The 19601-nt window shown below is 56.1% G+C and overlaps 4 protein-coding genes across 4 annotated transcripts; all 4 read left to right on the forward strand.

Moving 5' to 3' along the window:
• Positions 1–1505: 1505 nt before the first annotated feature.
• HRG_03903 (DNA topoisomerase domain-containing protein) lies at positions 1506–3763 on the forward strand (the record flags this gene model as incomplete). The annotated part of the gene is made up of 6 exons (XM_044862374.1): positions 1506–1586; positions 1649–1846; positions 1902–2080; positions 2148–2317; positions 2367–3670; positions 3725–3763. 6 exons carry the CDS (start codon positions 1506–1508, stop codon positions 3761–3763), a joined length of 1971 nt encoding a protein of 656 aa, XP_044723400.1.
• Positions 3764–6952: 3189 nt separating this feature from the next.
• Positions 6953–7999, forward strand: HRG_03904 (putative sin3 binding protein; the record flags this gene model as incomplete). Its single annotated transcript, XM_044862375.1, has 1 exon — positions 6953–7999. One exon carries the CDS (start codon positions 6953–6955, stop codon positions 7997–7999), a length of 1047 nt encoding a protein of 348 aa, XP_044723401.1.
• Positions 8000–12833: 4834 nt separating this feature from the next.
• On the forward strand, positions 12834–14867 carry HRG_03905 (uncharacterized protein; the record flags this gene model as incomplete). The annotated part of the gene is made up of 4 exons (XM_044862376.1): positions 12834–13022; positions 13074–13277; positions 13338–13419; positions 13501–14867. 4 exons carry the CDS (start codon positions 12834–12836, stop codon positions 14865–14867), a joined length of 1842 nt encoding a protein of 613 aa, XP_044723402.1.
• Positions 14868–17013: 2146 nt separating this feature from the next.
• On the forward strand, positions 17014–17226 carry HRG_03906 (uncharacterized protein; the record flags this gene model as incomplete). The annotated part of the gene is made up of 1 exon (XM_044862377.1): positions 17014–17226. The coding sequence occupies one exon, from the start codon at positions 17014–17016 to the stop codon at positions 17224–17226; it is 213 nt and encodes a 70-aa protein (XP_044723403.1).
• Between the last annotated feature and the right edge of the window lie 2375 nt (positions 17227–19601).

The raw sequence follows: 19601 nt of genomic DNA on the forward strand, positions 1-19601 counted from the left end.
TATAGGCATAAGCCTTATCTTCTTATATAATCGTCCTAGAAAGCTTAGCCTCGTGCTCTTTAATAGAGGGAAAGAGCTTAAGAAGAAGAATCTTCTTCTAGTAGCAGAACTAGTCGATTCCGCCGTACTTAGAGCCTTATATAAGCTTACCTAACTTCTAGTTAAATTTCTATCGAGGTTTAGGTCTAGGAAGTTAATAGAGATATAGTCTTCGTAAGCCGTTATTAAGTTCCTACTCCTCTTTTAATAGGGGTTTAAGTTCTTTATTTATTATTATAATAGCTTTATCTACTACCTTCTTCTTAGCAGCAGTCTCTAGTACCTAGTAGTAGCTTAGGCCCTTCTTATTATATAAAAAGTAGCCCTAGAGTATAAATTCTAAGGCGCCTTTCTATCTCTCGCGGATATAGCTTCGAGTAAAGCGCTCGTTAGCTTTCCTCTATATATAATAGCCTCCTCGTTAATATAGTAAGATAATAAAAGTCTCGTCTACATAAATCACCTTCTTTTAGTCCTCGAGGGTCTAATCTTAGTATATAAGACACTAGGCTAGTCGTTCTTTTCGTATCTTCTTCGTTAAGCCTAGCTTCCTCGTAGGCTTCGTCTTCCGGAAGCCTACTAAGCGGAGGACTCGCTATATAGTCGTTGCTGAGACCGGGTGCCCTACTAAGCTTAGCTCGCTAGCAATATTAGCGTAGTTTTTTTCCCTTCCGTATCTATCGCGGCGAACCTTCGTAAGAACCTCATCTTAGATTATAGGCTGCTTAGAGGGACGGCCAGAACGAGGGGCATCTTAGAGCTACTCGTCTCGAAGGGTCAAGGGCAGCGTATCTGGCTTAAAGCCGCGTTGAAGAGCTCGTGTGTAGATGCATTTAACTGTTCTAAGAGGCACGCTAGTTAAGGCAGTAACTTCAGCAGCCGATTTCCCGCCGCCTCGAAGCACCACAATAAGGGCTCGAGTCGCGATATCTGTTTTTCGCCTCATTGTTGTCGGGAATGTTAAGAAAGGCGGAGGGGCGGTGCCGTACAAAATCGCGTGCGGGGCACTCTGTTTACTTTGCTACTTCCTTTTTCCTTACAGGGTCTAATTTAGCGTGGCCGATAACTTTTGAAGGCTTCCTCCGTATAGGCAACCGAGTACAGTGGAGATCCAGCGGCTCTGCTCAGGCCGACCTCAGCGCTCATCTCCACGCAGAGCTCAAAGCTGCCTGACGGCGAAAAAAAAAATCACGTTCCTTGGTGCAACGTCCCCCCAAACGATCTGAGCCAATCGCTCGCGATTAACACCTCCGAGATCACGATAACGTTCACGACAGAAAGCTCGTGGGACCTGCGCAGACAACAGCAGTCGGTAAATGCTCGTGAGGACGACCTCGAAGTGGCACGCGAGGCGGTTGAGCGCCCCCTCTGTTAATCTACTGCGATTGGCTCCATCTCGCGAGCCCTTGAGCTCATCCTACTCTCATAGCGCCAAAAAGGATGCTCCTGCAAAGACGGGGGAGAAGATGAGGGTGCTGTGTGTGGCTGAGAAGCCCTCCATCTCAAAGGCCGTTGCTGGCCACCTGTCTGGGGGAAGCGTCCAGACGGTGAGACAAGCCCCTTGACCCTCAAAAGCCGCTGGCAGAGCAGCTGATAGCTTCTCCCGCAGCATGGCACGCGCAACCAGTACATCAAAAACTACTCCTTCAACTTTGACTTCGGGCAGCCCTGGGGATCCTGCGATGTGACCATGACGTGCGTCATCGGCCACCTCACCAACGTCGAGTTCACGAGCGAGTACAAGAACTGGAGTCACCCGCCTCCGGAGACGCTCTTCACTGCCCCTGTCATAACCAGTGTCCATGAGGTGAGCAATCGTGTCCTCGAGGCCTCGTCGCGGCCCCGAGCTTACCCCGCGGCAGGACAAGAAGGCCATCACCAAGAACATTGAAGAGCAGGCAAGGCGTGCTCGACTGCTCGTGATATGGACCGATTGTGACCGCGAAGGGGAGCACATTGGCCAAGAAATCGTCGACGCGGCCCGAAAGGGCAATGCAGGCATTCAAGTCAAGCGCGCTAGGTTCAGCAACGTCGAGCGAGCGTAGGTTCGACCGAAATTTAGCGCCTACGGCTTCTCAAGGTCTTTGCTGACCGGCTGCTGCTTCCAGGCACGTTCTTTCTGCCGCCAGACGACTCGCGAACCTGGACGGGAAGCAAGTCAATGCGGTCGCGGCGAGGATCGAGCTGGATCTGCGCATCGGCTATGCCTTCACCAGGTTCATGACCAACAGCCTTCGGCCCCTGGGAGGTCCTTTGGAGAAGCTTACGCTGAGCTACGGTAGGCATACCTTGCGATCCTGCGACGTAACCTCTCGCTAACCAAACAGGGTCGTGCCAGTTTCCGACCTTGGGTTTCGTGGTGGATCGATATTTCCGCGTCAAGAACTTTGTTCCTGAACCGTTTTGGAGCATCAAACTGATGCACACCAAAGAGGGAAACAAGGTAAACTTCAGCTGGGCCAGAAACCGCCTCTTCGACCGCATGGCCACGATTGTCCTCTATGAGCGGTGCCTTGCTGCAAAAAAAGCAAAGATTACCAAGGTCCAGGAGAAGCCGACGCGCAAGTTTAAGCCGCTGCCGCTCACCACTGTTGAGCTACAGAAAGCCGCTACTCGCCTGCTCCGCATGAGTGGTCAGCAAGCCATGACCATTGCTGAGGGCCTCTACAACAAGGGCTTCATAAGCTATCCCCGTACCGAGACAGACCGGTTCGACAAGGGCATTAATCTAAGAACTCTGGTGCAAAAACAGACGCCAGACCAACGATGGGGTCAATTCGCCCAGGGCCTGGTGGATGGGGCGTTCCAGCAACCCAGGGAAGGCAAGCATGACGACAAGGCGCATCCTCCAATCCACCCCATTACTTACGCGGCACCGACGGTGCTGAGCTTTGATGAGGGGCGCCTGTACGAATACGTGGTCCGTCGATTCCTGGCGTGTTGCGCGGAAGACGCCAAGGGCATGGCGACAGACATCGATTTAGAGTACGGTGACGAGCTGTTCCATGCCCGTGGAATCATTGTCCTGGAAAGGAATTACCTCGACGTCTACGTATACGAGAAATGGGACAACACAGCGGAACTGCCGAAATTCACAAGAGGAGAGCAGTTTGAGCCGACCGAGGCCATGATGAGCGAGGGCAAGACGTCACCGCCAAGCTATCTTACGGAAGCCGACTTGATTGCCTTGATGGACGCCAACGGGATCGGAACAGACGCCACCATGGCCGAGCACATCCAAAAGATCCAAGACCGAGAATACGTCGCGACCACGGACAGAGCTGGAACTGCTAGTGAAGGGGATGGAGATGAGGCCTCCGAAGCCCCTGCCCGCGGACGAGGCGGCGGGAGAAGCCGAAGAGGCGGGCGGGGAGGCACGGTATTGGCTGCAAGAAAGGGCGGCCAGAAAGTCTTTATACCGACTCAGCTCGGCGTGGCGCTGATCCTGGGCTTTGACCGCATGAACTTTGAGACTAGCCTGGGCAAGCCGTTTCTGCGCAAAGAGATGGAGCTCAAGATGAAGGCCATCTGCGAGGGCAACACGACGAGGGAAATGGTTCTCCGAGAGAGCATCGCCCAGTATCGGCATGTCTTTATGCAGTCGCAGGAAAAGCTAGGCGTTTTACGTTCGGTAAGTCGAACCTGGAAGCCCTGGTATCACAGATTGTATCTGACCTGCGTCTAGGCATGCCGCGAGTTCGTCTTTGGCCAGTCGGCGAACTAAGCAACACTCATTTGCAGAAGGCTCGTCTTGAAACTGCACATGGATGGCATGTCTTGTCCCAGGTGATGTGGCATGGGATCGAGCTCGGTCATAATGCTCCGGAGAAGGACACTGGACGCTTCTGACTTGATCAAGTCTCAATATCTCGGAGTCGGCGCTGCTCCGGGTCGAGGCCGAGTCGAGACGTCGCAGATGGTACTTGTCTTGTACCTACCTGTGAGTCTACAAAGTGTTCATGAGCTGAAGTCTGCTTTTGCTCATACTCGCATTATTAGATCTCCATCATGGACAGCGGTCACGAAATGCACATGAAAATGGCTTTGCTGAAAGTGGGAGACCAAACCTAGTTGCGGCCGCAATTCGCCCAGCGCAACAGCTGCGAGGCAACCTGGCTTGGGGGAGGGGTCGCCGTATGACACCGACGTCATCCATCCGTCTGAATGGACGCCTTAGCCGCATCGAGGAGGAGCTATTGGCGCTGTTGGCTGCCCGATTCGAGCCGTTGCCGTTTGCTGCGCTGACGCAGGTTCGACGCCGGTCCACTGGCGCTTTCGGACAATGCATTTTTGAAAAAGCGGAGGCTCAAGCCATAGCGTCGCTCGGTGGCTTGGGCGTGGATGGAAACATGACGGCCAGAGTCCGTGCCCGAGCGTTTGCCGCCGTGCTTTGTCTGGCGAACCGAGGTCGCGGACCGGGGCGGATCGGAGGAAGGGCTTCGGGGAAGAAGCTTCCAGAGCACGGGCAGGACTCTCTCGAGGCGATTGGGTTGTATTTAGCCTTTAGCGGAATCATGGGCTGGCGTCAAGACGGCTTCGTCCAAAGCGGCAGCACGGAAGGCCGGCCTGCCCAGCTCGACGAGGGCGAGGTCCAATCAGGATGGGGCGCGGGCAAACGTGCATGCGAACCACTAGAAGCTTGTTGGGCGAAGATCTGGTGGCTGTTTACGAAGCTGGTGGTCATCTTGTGTTAGGCTTAGGCCCGTTCCAAAGACTCGACCTGGGTCCTTGTAAACGCATCTGGACTTGGGCTGTATTGCACTTGCAGGGTATTTGCAGCTATAGGGTGGAGATATCTGGGCGAGTGTCAGCTGGGGCGCATGACGTTCCAGGGTACGTGGGCCACGGTTGCCCGCTGCAGGCCACGCACGATTGGACACTAGTCTTCTTCACCAGCCCGCACGCAGCGGCATGACTAAGATTGCTTGGTTCAAGGCACCGGTGGAAGAGAGGGAGTTTTTACCCCTAAAGAAGAAAGCCGCTATGCTTTCTAGGATGTAGTTTATAAGCTGCAAATTACTCCGTACAGCGGGCTGGGCTCGCCACCCTGGTTCCCGTTTGTTAGCGCTCCGTGCTGTGGGCGACAGTACTCTGCCGGGGTGGGAGAAATTAACCACTCTCCCTTGGCCGGTGTAAACAGCGAACCGGCTTTTATTATTAAGGTGACTGACAGTCGAAGCATCCCCAAGGTCCCCAAGACGTCGAATTTCGCACGGGCTGTCTCGGACCTCTGTCTCTTCGACTTCAAGGCACATACCAAGTCTCGGTCAACGCTGACGCCGAAGCAAAAGGTGCCCAGCGGGCCGTGGAGGAAGAATGTCCGCCAGGGACAGTGAGCGGATCCACCGCTATGACGTCTTGCAGCGACGTGACGTGGGCTCTGCGTCTGCCCGGAAATGGAGGGGGCTTAGATGACGGCGGTCACGATGACAGTATGTGCGCGCACACAAAGAAAATTCCAAAAATCCCCACGAGGAGTTACAAAAGGACGACGCGCCTTCAAAGCACGAGGACCTGGATGGGTGCGAAGCCCGAGAAGCTGCACGTGCACCTGCAAAGCCCGTCGCCCCGAGCTCAAGATCCGAGGTGCGAGGCGGTACCGACAGTGGGTTCAAACGCCGTTGCTTGGAATGGCGGCGAGGTCAAACATCCAAGGCCGTTGATGACTGAGCGAGCGATGTTTCCCGTCAGCTTATCCCGAGCGCGAGTAAGTGTGGCCAAGATGTGGGACATTGTCCCGATGCAACCCCCGCGTCGCCCTTCCCCGCGACCCATCGCGATGCGTTTCGCCTGCCGTCGGTTTCTTGATCTGGCCTGGCCTGATGATGTTGCTTGGCCGACTGACGGGCATCGTGGCTGACGAATACCATCTACCCACTCTGTACGGAGTACACAGCAGGAGCTGTCCCTGTTGCAGCTCGTACCGGTATCGTTGGAGTTATTCAATATTATTGGCTGTTTTTGCTGCGCAAGACAGGTGTGTGTTTCTGCGCAGGCATGACCAAGTCAAGAGAAAGACTGATGAGATAGATTGGACACACGGAAACGAATGGGTGGGATTCCCTTCCATCATTGGCTCGATCGGGTGTCGGTCACAAGATACCAGCGTGGCCCAATCCTTTGTCTCACTGCGCACACGCCCCACCTCCCGCCCCAGAAGACCACACCCTCTCGCCTGCGCCTGTCTCGCCTTGGTGCATGGCAGCTTGCGGATGGTTGACCAAGGGGGAGGCGTAAACGTAGCTCCCGGCTCGCTTCTGTCCCTCCTCGAGGCTTGCGACGAGCCCGTGCCCTACCTTGATTGCTCAGGCCCGCACAGTACTGTAGGTACTTGCGCCGTACATGCCTCCACGAGACACAGAGACGAACACTCTACCCCTTCATGGGAGTTACGACTGTACTGTGCCGGTAGCCTGTAGGCTTAGCCCCAAGTCAGTAAGGTCACCTTACATTACCCGGCCGTCGCCATCTCCTCCTCCTCGTCCCCCTTCTCTCCTCTTTTTCCCTCCTTCAAAGCAAAACCAAGCACGCAAAACAAACCACACGATTCGCATCGAGAATCACCCCGTCACAGTCCCAGTGGATCACGCAGCTCTGCCAGCCCGCCATTATCAGTCGCCCTGTTCCTGACAGCCAGCGACCGCTCGAAGCCGTCCATCATCACCCTTTCCGCGACGGCTGCATCAGGTACGTACCTATCCGGCTTTCGCTTCTGCCCCTGCGGCGTGACTCAACGGGTCCCATCTCGACGGCCCTCTTCCCCATCACCTCGACGCGCTCTTTTGCGCTCAGCGACCCATTCATCGCTGTCTTCATGCTGCTCGAAGACTCGCAAAGGAGAGGCCGGCTCTTGCTGACTCTCTTCCCTCGCAGACTACCTGCTCTGAAGCAAACGCAAACCCGCCTGATAACAATGGCTTCCCTGGCATCGGCTGCTCGTGACATCCCCAAGGCCGCCTCCTCGAACCGAGACAACTTAGCTGTTGTAGCGGATCGGAGCGACTCGGCGACTGTGGCGCATTCTCATACCCTCCCGACTCCCCCAAACTCGATATCCCCGGCTTTGCCTGCCCACGGCCTCAAGGCTCAGCTCCAAAAGGCTAATCTCGATCCCGTCGACTCCGACTTGGACCTCCACGACAATGCCTCGCCCCGTAGCAGGTTATCGTCCCCCGCCGCCCACGAGGCCTCGGGCGCCATCACTAGCGCCATGCTCGCCAAGTACCACCTTCCGGACATCTTACTCAACCACGGTCCTCTGGCCATCAGGCACATCATGGGCTACCTGACGACGTCGGTTCCGGGCTTTTCCGGCATTCCGCCCACAAAGGCGCGCAGAGTCGTGGTCGGGGCTTTGGAGGGGCGAGGCGGAGGCGAGAGAGGGGGGTTGCACGGGGACGTGGACTTTGAGAAGGTGGGATGGGGTCGCTGGAACGCTCGTCGCGACCGTCGACGCACTCCGCCGGCCTCATCCGGTGCGGCCATTCCCATCTCCAGGATTGGCACGCGAAGCCAGGAGAGAGCCCGGGCAAACGTCTCCGGGTCCGTCGGGGAAGAGTCGGTTCATTTCTCCCACGACGATCAAGACATTCACTTGTTGGAGACGGAGGCCGACAAGATGTCCATGGACGGTTCCGCCTCGGCCTCGTGCTCGGAGGCTCCCGACGACGACGTTGCCATGAACGACGATCCCGAGGATGCCACCGACGACGAGGACTGGGCGGCCATGGGTGCCGCGGCTCTCAGGGCCGAGTCGTACCCCAACATGGCTGTTGCCCAGTCTAGCGCCAATCTTCGACCCGACTTTCTTCCCGGGGGGCTGCGTTCCTTTTCCGCGACCTCCGGCATGGCGCGTCCGCCGCTCCAGCCGGCGAACCTTGACCTGGTGGCTCTGGCGGCCGCGTCTGATGCCCAGGAGCGCGAGGCTGTCGAAGCTCTTCTACGACTCGGATCTGTATAGTATTGACTGCATGCAAGGCGTTTTGGTGCACTCGGGCTTTTACCCCACCCTTTGTTTCTGGCTGCGGGATATTCGATTTGAGCGACGGGCCCGTTGGCTGTGCCACGGAATACGCGTTTCGACACACGACGATCGAGGCGGCGACCTCTGCAACACACCACTTACGCTTACGACGACACGTTTCTCTTTCTTTTGCAAATATGGGGGCTTTTCTTGCTGGGCCTTGCCCGAACCTCGTGGCTCATTGAACGGCTCGTGACCGCAGTCATCCAATTTAACTGGCTGGAAATCGGCGCCACGGAAGCTAACTTGGCCAACACCATGCCTGGCCGTATGGACTGGACCGTGCGATTTCCGACTTTCGACTGCTTACTGGCTGCTTTGCTTGATGGCGATAATTGATGCCAAGTCGGCATCTCGGGGCAACGCCGTGCTGGAATCGCTCGCTGCCTCTTTCCATGGGGCAGTATACCCTCGATGGGGATTTCGGCCAATTTCTCTTCTACGCTTCGACCATTGCATCTTGCTATTTTGCAATTAGGCTTGTACCCATCTAATTAACGGGCTTTTGGCGCACGGTTCACCATTCAACAATGCTGGTGAAGCCGATATATTGCTCGAACAACCCCATCGCTCGGCAAAGCCGAGGATGGAACCTGAGCTATGGAGCGCCTGCCCTTGGCGTCTTGCATTATTTGTCCTCGTCCAACATGAGGATCTGACGAATCTTATCGGAGGAAATTCGAACATACTTTTTTTTATAGAGATGGGAGGGGTAATGACGGCTTTATCATTATCTGCGTGGGAGAAGCACGGCGCTACCAAGATGCAGAATTGAGAGGGATGAGGCAGGGGCATGTGAAGGGACATGCAACGGCCACTTGACGGTGTCGAAAATATCAGCCAGGGGAGGAGACAGGTTGAGAAAAAAAGGGAAAAAAATAGGAAGGGCGGCTAGCTCGAGCGAACGACAGCCACGATCGCAGTCGACGATTGAGGCTCAGCACTGCTGAAATGGAACTCCTGATGCAGCCCCTCCCACAATTGTTTCCCGGGTCGGTCTTGTGAGATGATTGTGGGTGGCGCGATGTTGGTCGTGAATGAGGAGCCGCCATGGTCCTGCGAGTGCAGACTGACTTTTGATATGGCGGTTTCGCGTGCTCGCCCAAGGCTGAGCATGTCTGAACGCATGTACGGAAGGGCTTGCTCCAGCCTTTATGAGAGAGGGAACGATCGTCAACCTCTTGTCCGCAGACTGCAACGTAGGCACAGCTCGTGGCGACTCTTGATGGGTCTTGCAGCCGCCGCCTTGGGCTCTCTTTCGAGGACTGCTAATGCAGGACGTCTGAGGAAGGGCAGCCAAGTCGGGGCCGAAACCGGCTGTCAAGTTGTCCGGTGCACGGGGTATGTATGTTGTGCAAGGTGGGAAAAGGCCGGACGAGCACCTGACGTACTGATGCAGACGATGCAAGCATGCGGGTAGGTGGATTATATGACCGAGGCACCAGAGGCTGTACCACCGGACCGGCCCAAGCCATTGCCGTTTTCCCACGGCGGGTTGGAGATGGGAGAGGGAGGAAATGCAGTGTCATGTTGGCATGTCCTCGTGAGCGTGCGGCTTCAAGGATGCAATTGGGGGGAACGGAATCTGGGGGGCGGCTAAGTCGGCACGGGGGAGGGGGGATGACGAGGCGAGAGGGAGAGAGAGACGCCACGATGGGGGTTGGGAGTGATGTGAGCTACGTGTTGGATGGCGCTTTTGGTCGTGGCGGACGTTGTGCCAAACAGAGGGATTACTGATCTGATATTAAGGAGAGGCAGATGAGGACTCGGGAGTCATGCGCCTTCCCCGGAGGAGAACGGGGGATGCGTATGCCCGTGTGGATGGATGGCTGGACGGATGGAGGGCGATGGAGGGCGATGGAGGGCGATGGAGGGCGATGGAGGGCGATGGAGGGCGACGGGCGGGTTGGCGGGTTGAGATATGGGCGGCAGAGGCGCAAGGGACGGCATCGGTGGCACGCGAGGGGGCTGTCGGCACGGGTGAAGAGGAAGCCGGTTGGCAGATGAATTACAGATGGATGCCGAGACGGCATGGCGATCTGCCATATGTACATGGAGCGTGCAATTCCGTACGTGGACAGCGGGCAATGGCAGGCATGGGAGGTGGCAAATACAGATGGGCAAGGCACATGGACGTGCAGCTGTTCATCTCACAATGGCACGATGGATCTGGAAGGCTGCTCTGGAAGGGCTGCTTTGTTTGGATGTCCTTCCTTTCCTTTCAGGACAAGTAATTATATGATGTCGGCATGCAAGGCCAAGGGAAGCGGAAATGGCAGGCGGAAAAGGCCCCCTTCTCAGTGCTTTGCTGCGGCAGGCAGGGCAGGCCGCTGACTAAAGGCCCCAAGCAAACAGAAAGACCAAGAAAAGACAGGTCCTGCCTGTATTAATAGCGCGTTGCAAAGCGCCGACGCCTCTGTCGGATGAATGGGCTGCTGCGCCTCGTGTCCCGCTTGGCTCTTGCGTGTCTGTCTTTCTGTCTTTCTGTCTTTCTGTCTTGGGCGATGCATGCTTGCCTCACGCTTGCATTACGCTTGCATTAACGCCTGCATTACAGCACGGGCATCGGCTCTTTCAGCAGCAGCAGCAGTTGGAGCGCGGGAAACGTCGCGCCGAATGGCTTGCATGTTTTAGTTACGGTTCGGATTAGCCTCGTGAGCCAAGACGCTCCCTCTCTTGGCTCAATGCAGCCAATGCCGTCCGTGTTTGGTGGCTGCTCCCGACGGAGGAGAAACGTGGGCACTGACTTGACTTGGGTTGAGTTTGCTTGGCCTGCACCTGAGGGGGATTGACGGCGGGCTCCCTCGTATCGTCCTTGTAACTTGATACAGTATTGGCCAGTCTCGGCACATGTACCGGGACTGCGTACAGATACCTATACCTACCCTACCTAGATACCTAAGGTAGCTAGATACCCTTCGAAAAGGTTGCCTGCCACGTTTGCGGCTCCTGTTCGCGAAGCCTGCAGGCTGCCGACCCCGTGCCGCCGGTTGCTTTTCCCTGCAACGGGCCGCCCACCACCACACTGTCGACACTGCAGTACAACGAGGACTGCGCAGAGCGTCATGAACCGGTGAATCCGTCTCCATCCACTGCCGTTTTCTGTAAAGGCCCCCGCCACAACTCACAAAGACGCCCAGCCAGCCCAGTCTTTTCACCACCGGCAGTGGCAAGGAGACGTGTCGGGGTCCCGTGTGTCCCGAGGGCGTCGTATGATGCGAGTCGGGCGCGTCCAGCCGGCTGGGCGGAGGCGAGCGACGACGCCTGCCCAAGGCAGAAAGCTTGATTCCCGGCCAAGAAGAACACGTGCCAAGTCGACGAGCACGTTCAGGGTTCCCGGAGGGCGCGTGTCGTTTGTGCCCTTGTTCATGCAAGGGCAGCGAGGCCGTCGGTATTTCGCTCGGCTTCGTCTGTGCTACCCACAGTACAGTACATCAGCAGAGTTGTAACGTAGGTGAGGGCGGTGGGTGGTGGTATCCGAGGTCGGGTGATTGATTTGGATGGATGGCGATGGCAGTTCTCTCTCACCCTCTCTCTCCCTCTCTCTCCCTCTCTCTCCCTCTCTCTCCCTCTCTCCCCCTCTCTCCCCTCTCTCTCCCTCTCTCTCCCTTCTCTCCCTCTCTCGCCCTGTCATGCCCTCGGGAGCACGAATGCGACTTTGCAAGGGGGAGCGGGCAAACCTCGTGTTGACAGACAGAACCCACCATGGACGGCTAACCCCGATCCAAGTTGCCACTTTACTGTGCAGTGAGTTACTGAGTTGCATGCTTTGATCTAATCTCTCGCTCCGTCTGTCTCTGTCGCTGCACATGTACGGCTGACTCGCGCAGAATACAGGCAAAAAGCAGACTACACGTGCAGCGCACCCGGTGCACTGAGGTAGTAGTAGGTAGGGGGGAAGAAGGGGGGGCGTGGTGCCTGGGGCGGTTCCGAGCACGCACATGAATACGCCGGAGAGGCCGGCCAGGACAAGGCATTGTGAGGCTAAATTACACGCACATACCAGAACAAGCATTGACGGCGAGCGTTTCTGTTAGTCACAGCATCTCTAGCGCATCCGCCCAATTTTGTGCAGGTGCCGGAGGCATGTATTCCGTACAGTGCAGACAGAACTGAGCCGGTACGTACATGCGTGCAACGGGCTGCCGCACCTCGGTCCGTTGGGGAAAATCAACCTTCGCCGGCGTTGCATCATGCTGCGTCGCTTGTAAAACGCTTGACGCACACAGCGAGGGCGCCCCGGCCAATCAACGGCCGGCCACACGCCAAGCGCCCAGACCTCGCCAAGCCCTTGGCGCCTTGGCACGAGCCAGCTCCGCCGTCGCCCTCCGTGTCGCTGCGTTAGTGCGAAACACCTACCTCGCCCGCGCCCCCGCCTGCGCCCAGGTCGCTTCCATCGCCGCTACATGGCCGGCGGTGCCAAGACGTGCCAAGACGTGCCAAGCAATTCCGCTCGCCCTTCCTCTTTTTTTGCCCAGCTTCTTGTACGAGTGTAAAGGGAGCAACTGCCCCCCCGGATCCTCCTTCCTCGTTCTTTGTAAAGGCCCTCATTCCCCTTCCCACCCCCAATCGTTTGCCCAGCACGTTTGCCCAGCACGTTTCCCCCTTTCCCGAATCATCCATCTTGTCGGCTTTGTTGCGGCAGGAGCCAACGCTGCAGCGACGGCGACTTCACACCTCGTTCTTGGTCAACGGCCCAACGTCCCCGCTAAGCGACCACCTCGTCGTCTGTCTCGGGAGAGCCGCGCCTCGGCCCATCCAATACTCCGTCATGACATCGCAGCTGCACGACGCCGCCCAGGCGTCATCGGCCTCGAGCAACGACTCCAAGGCCAATACGCCTGCTCCCTCCAGCGCCACCTCGACGTCTTCCCAGCACAACATTGCTTCCCCCGAGGACAACCTGACGTGCCGCTGGAATGCCTGCAACCAAAAATTTGGCAGCCCAGAGATGCTCTATGTCGGTTGCTCTCCCGCTACTCGTTGCCGCCCAGAAACTGACGTCCTCCAGGAGCACATCTGTGAGCGTCACGTGGGTCGCAAGAGCACAAACAACTTGAACCTCACTTGCCAGTGGAACGCCTGCCGCACAACCACGGTCAAGCGTGACCACATCACCTCGCACATCCGCGTCCATGTGCCCCTCAAGCCGCACAAGTGCGAGTTTTGCGGAAAGAGCTTCAAGCGGCCCCAGGACCTGAAGAAGCACGTTAAGGTGAGGCTGTCACTTGACCGACTTGATATGTGCACCGCGTCTGACATGTCCTTGCCCCAGACCCATGCAGACGACTCGGTCCTGGTCCGCCCGGGCCAAGACCACCAGGCAGGCCTCAACTACCGAACACAAGCTGTCAAAGGTGAGCTGCCCTCTGCTTGCACCATCATTCCGGCGACGGGAAACGCTTTCTCGGAGAAACTCATTCTAACGCCCCCCGTAGGCCCCAGCTACTATGACCACAACGGCCAGATGCGAGGTGGCGTAGGCGCCTTCTCCCACCCTCCGGGCCACAACGGAGGCTACTACGCGCCCCAGCCGTCTACCAACTACGCCCTCTATTTTAACCAGACGCCCCTGGGCCCCCCCCGCAGCGAGCACGTCGGCTATGGCGCTGCCGCCGGCTACGACCGCAAACGCGCCTATGACCACCGGGCCTACGACGCCATTGACGACTTCTTTGGCAACGCCAAGCGTCGCCAAGTCGACCCCACGTCGTACGCCCAGATTGGCCGCTCCCTGCTTCCGCTCCACAACTCGCTCTCCATCTCCCACGGTCACATGGCGGGCGCCGAGCAGTACATGCCTCAGCCGCAGCCCGGCCCGGCCCCGGCCGCCATGGTCCACCCGGGCCCGGGCCCGACGACGAACCCGCTGACGCAGCAGTACTACCTGCCTCACACCATGCACAACGCCCGCACGCAAAAGGACCTCATCCAGCTCGACAACCTCTTGGGCCAGATGCAGGACACCATCTACGACAACGCCAACCACGCCACGGCCGGCGTCCACATCCACAGCGGCCCCGAGGGCAACCTCGGTGGCTTCCGTCACAGTCCGTCCCCGACGGTCGTCCAGCGCTCGCCCGGCGGAATGCCGGTGCCGGCCGACGGATACCACCACTCCGTCTCCGCCGCTAGCATGGCATCGCCCTTGACGGCCATCTCCTCGACAGGAACGCCTGCCGTGACTCCGCCGTCGAGCACCATGTCGTACACCTCGGGCCACTCTCCCAGCCCGTCGGCGTCGGGCCTGTCGCCGCAGTCGCGCCATAGCTCGACGGCGTCCGGAGTCATGTACCCGACACTGCCCACAACGCTGCCCACGGTGGCGCAGGGCTTTGGGCAGTCGACGACGGCGACGCTGGGACCCAGCTTCGAGAGCAACGAGCGTCGGCGCTACTCTGGCGGCATGCTGCAGAGGGCGCGAGGCATGCCGCCTCCCCGGCCCGCCGAGGAGAGCGGCCGGGTGACGCCCAAGGCAGGTGACTCGGCGCTCTCGGTCGGGTCTCCGTCGTCGGAGTCGGACAGCGAGTCCATCAAGGAGCGCGAGGAGCAGTACGACCGCTGGCTCGAGAACATGCGTGTCATCGAATCGTTGCGCGAGTACGTGCGCGGCCGGCTGGAGCGTAAGGAGTTTGTCGACGAGGCAGAAAGGGCCAAGGCAGAACAGGCGGACAAGGACAAGGCGGCGGTGGGGGAGGCGATGGACGTGGACGTCAAGAGCCCCAAGAGCCCTGTCAAGCAGGTGCTTGGGTCGAGAGAAGGGGCCTTGTCGCTGTATCCGGTGCTACCCGTGCCGGGCTCATGATGTGGCCGTGTTGGGCGTACGTACCGTTTGTGCTCTAAAGGGCTTGGCCAATTTCAGGCCGACTGTGCCCGGGATTGGATGATGAACTGACTTGTGTCGAATGTTTGGTCATGATTTGTTGCAGTGGAATGCCAAGGCGTTCGGGGCTTTTTCGACAAGGGGGTTTATGTGCGTTGCAATGCCGATGGTGGAGGCGCTCGGGGTGAGAGGAGGAAAAGAAATGGCACGGAGCTGCAACGGTGCATTACATAATAATGATGAGGCCTAGGATTGTGTCAAAATCCAGAGGGATTCCATGTTGGACACCAACGGCATCGTCGATTGGCGAAGCTGCAGAGCCTAGGGCAAAAGGGCGCGGTGCATTTTCGTGTCGGATGGAAGAAGGCTGCATGCCACTGGACGCCAAAGGAACTATTGGGGCGAAGGGTCCGGGATGGAACAATGCCGGGAATAGAGTGAGGGTGGCGAAGGACTCTTGTCATGATGTTTATGGTAGCGTACAGTAGTTAGTTGGCAGCGGTCAAGGACGGGTGCAGTCCATGGATGGCGTGGCATCCCAGGCTTTGCGTCGTCGGGATTGGCAGCAGAAGAACGGGAGCTGAGTTCTAAAAATGGGCTCCAGACCAAGACATCAAGGTACTGGATGTACGCACAGCGTATGGATGACGGGCATGTAGACAAGCAGGGTAATATAAATAAAGGCGGCTTCAAAGGGACCAAGCATGTGGTGATGGTGGTTGGTGGACGGGCTGCCCAACTAGCTAATAAGCCGGTCTCGGCTGCAGATGGCGCCGTGGAGGGCTGTGGGGGAGGAAGAGAGAGGCTGAGATGGATCGGATCGACAGGGTTCAAAGATGAAAAACATGTCAGCCCAGAAAAGGATGGGAAAAAGAAAGGAAAAAAAGGTCCCGGGCAGGATGCAGCGGGAGGGAGTCGACGGGCCGGGGTGGGGGAGTCAAGGGGGTGTGTGAATGGAGGCATCGGATGTGGTGGGTGGCGTGTGGTGTGTGCCTGGCCAGGAAGAGAATTAATCACCTAACCCTCACCATCTGATGGAAATGAAATTTCTTCAACATGGTGGTCTGGGAGAGGTTCGGCGGCGACGAGGGGAGGAGGCGGTGCATGACATCAATGTGATGCGACGCCGACGGCGGGGGGGCACGGCGGGGAGCACGGCGGGAACGCGGGACCGGCCCACGATTAGTTTGATGCTCGACGACGACGACGACGACGCCACGCCGCCAACGCGCCTCTCCATCCATCCATGCAAGGCTGGTTTGTGCCGCTGCTAGCCAGGGGAATCTGGACCCGGGGGGAAGGTCTGTTGGCTCGGTCGGACCAAGGTTCCCGGCAGCAAGTACCAAGGCAATGGGGCCTTGAATCGACGGGCGGATGAAAAGCCAACGGACGCAGGCGGCCGGAACAGCCGGGCAGCGGGCCTGGACCCCCCCATGTGTGGCCCTACATGGATGGACCTGCGGGTTGCAACGAACCTATGCATGCGGCTGCGGTCTTTTTTTTTCTTTCTTCTCCGTCTCTCTTGGCTGTTTCTTTTCTTTTTTGCTTGGCTATCGTTTTGTCCGTGCTTCTCGGCCGGGCCTCTTCCTCCTCCCGCGCGTGGTGGGTGGGTGTGAGTTTGTGCGTCGAGGGCGAGGCCATGCGAGAAGCTTTGGTGTAACGAGGTTCTGCGTGTGTGTGGTATGTAGGTCTGGGCTGCCGAGAGGACCTTGGTGTGGTGGCCCCTTTTCCCTTGCTCTCGCGCTCTCGGGTCGTCGGGCTCTTGGTTGGTGAACTTTTGTTTGCTCCGAGGCTGCTCCTCCGTCGCCCTTGACGCGGCCGCTCTTGCATACATACCTGCTCACTCTTGCGCCTCGCACCCCCTTGCTCTCTCTTGGCCTTTTTTTTCCAGCTCCTACACTCACACCACCCCGGGCCCTTCCCGCTTGGGCTTACAAAGTAACTTGGTTAGCTTTCAGAGGCGCTCAGATCATAAAAAGGGCACGGCTGTCCTCTGGTTTTCTTCATTCCAACATCATCATCATCATCATCATCATCATCAGCAACAGCAACAAGTCTCCAACCAACTCAGTCTTTACAAACACACAAACACACACACACACACACTCACACACACACACCCTTCACAATGCTCTTCTCCGCCATCCTCTCCACGGGCATCGCCCTCCTCGGCGCCACCACCGCCGCCGCGCTCCCCGCCGGCCCGTCGACGGACAACGCGTGCTGCTGCTGTGACGTCAGCCGCGAGGCCATTGCCTGCACCCACACCATCAGCAAGGCCGACTGCTTCTGCACCGCCGTCGTGTGCCCCAAGAACGCACCCATCATCATTGACGACTAAAAGGGCCGTCTGTCGTCTGTCGTTCAAGTCGCCGGGGCGTGGTGTGTGGGCCAACCGGGCCTCGGATCGGAATCTCCTCCGATGAGCCCCACAAGCCGGGGGGGGGGGGACCCGCCTGTTGAACTTATTCCCCCGCTACGCACGCCTCTCTCTTTGACAACTTGCGGCGGTCTCGACACTGGCAAGAACAACGCTTTCCTTGTATAAACGAGAAAGGGGGGTTATGGTTATATTGGGCTGGCCTGGCAGGCAAGGTTTAAAAAATGGCAGAAAGGGCAAAGACAAAAGTTTTGGAAGCAAGGAAGAATACTTGCTTGCTTGGGGTTACGCATGTAATGAGACAGACGCCTATACCTGGTTCCTTAATATCCTTTCTCTCTCGCTGATCCTTTATCTCTCACTGTGATGTATTAGTGACGCGTACGAGTGATGGTGCCTGTTTCAGTGAGATGCACGTCCCCGTGATTATAGTGCTTGTTTATACAATTGGGCTGGGCGTCTTTACATGTTTTACATGAAGCATGTGCAAGTCGAAAGGTGGTTATGCATCGGGGCTCAACGGCCGTTCATCTTGGACATGTTTGCGGTCGACGCCAAGAGTCACGCAAGCACGATGGCTTGGCGTGCGGAACGTTGTTCGATGTCCCAGCTATCGAAAAAGGGGTGGCGACTGGATGAGGCTCTCCATCCATGTAGTCACTCGCCAAGTGGACGAGCGGGAAAAACATGAAGATTGGGGAATGATGAAGAGTAGTGTGTAACTCTGCAAGCAAAGACCAAGCATGTCAACTCAATCGCCGCATGACGAGGATGCGGAGATGTCTTGGCCGTCCTAGGTGTTCGAACGCCTCATGCCCCTGTCAGGCTTTGGCTGGGTGGTTGAAGCAGCGAGGATCGGAGCGGAGACGGGAAGCCGTTTCACGGCCGGGAAACCTACGGCTAGTTGGCGCCATCGTCGCACCGAGCCCGGTATCACTAGTTATTAGGTATTTACATTGAAGAAAGAGGGTGTAGATTGCGCTGTCCTGCCTAAAAGAGGGAGTCCGTGGGCATGACTATATATATATATATATATACGAAGTATAAGGGGGAATAGGTTTCCCTACTAATCCGGTAGCTTACGGTTACCCGGATCTATTAAGTAACTTCCTTAGCATCCCTTAGGTTAACTACCGTATTTAGTACCTCTAGATATAGCAATAGTATTATCTTTGCTTCTAAGGGTAAAGGGCACGCCTATTAGTATATATAGGTATAAGCTTAACCTTTAATAGCTATATATTAGTTTATAGCTTATTAAGACCCTTATTAAGTCTTAAAGACCTTTATTAAGTTATAATATACCCCTTTAAGCGTTATAGACTATTATAAAGACTATAATACTTATTTATTATATTATTAATATATTATAAGTACTATTAATACAAATAAATTTAAAACTAAAGCTATTTATAGTTATTAAAACTTTATAAAAACTTTAGCTATATTTAAAGCTTATAATAATATTATAATAAGACTAGTTTTAATAGCTAGTAATAGACTTATAAGTAAGCTTATTAGTAAGGCGCCTAATATATATAAAATATAAGATAGAGCGCTCTAAACCCGCTATAATAGTAACCTTCTTATAGGGAGGGGGCTTAAAAGGAGGCGAGCCGCTACTACCTAAGCTAGCTTCTTAGTTAAATATTATAAAGTAATAGTAAGCGATTTAAGTATAGTATTAGAGAGATTTAAGGAGATAAAAATAAGGTAGGTAAAAATCGGAGCCTATAAAAGAGATAACCGATAGAGAGGTAAGAGGAGGTAGGAACGAAACTAAGGAGGGAGGGCAGGTATATATATATACGAGCTAGGGGCGCGTAATTAATAACTACACGATAGACGGTATATATAGGCCGCTACGCCCCCGATTAAGAAGTCGCGCGGCCGGATAGGAACCGATTTTCGATTAGCGGAGCCGGCCGACCGAATTTTAATTAGCCGGCCCTACCTAGGAGCGACCTATACTAGCGCCCGGCCCGGCAACCGGATATTACTTGCCCTACTAACTAATAGACCGATAGGCTAACGCGGCTATAGCTATATAGTAGCAACGCGGGAGCTATAGTTAATAAAGGCGCCCGCGAGTTAGCTCTTAGAGAGAGACTACTACCTATAACCCTAGGCCTAGGCTAGCGAGCCTAGGCCGCGGCCGCTTAAGATAAAAGCAGCTATAGCCTAAGAGGGCCTATACTAATAAGTAAATACGTAGGAGAAGCTTATAGTAGCTAGCGTAAATTTCTTATATACTACTACTAAGACCTTATTTAAGGTAGGCTTATATTAAAAGAGGGAAGGGTTTTCCTTTTAGTACTTTAGTTTTTCTCTCTTAT

The sequence above is a fragment of the Hirsutella rhossiliensis genome (assembly GCF_020360975.1).
Source record: "Hirsutella rhossiliensis strain HR02 chromosome Unknown scaffold00003, whole genome shotgun sequence".
In the NCBI taxonomy this organism is placed as follows: domain Eukaryota; kingdom Fungi; phylum Ascomycota; class Sordariomycetes; order Hypocreales; family Ophiocordycipitaceae; genus Hirsutella; species Hirsutella rhossiliensis.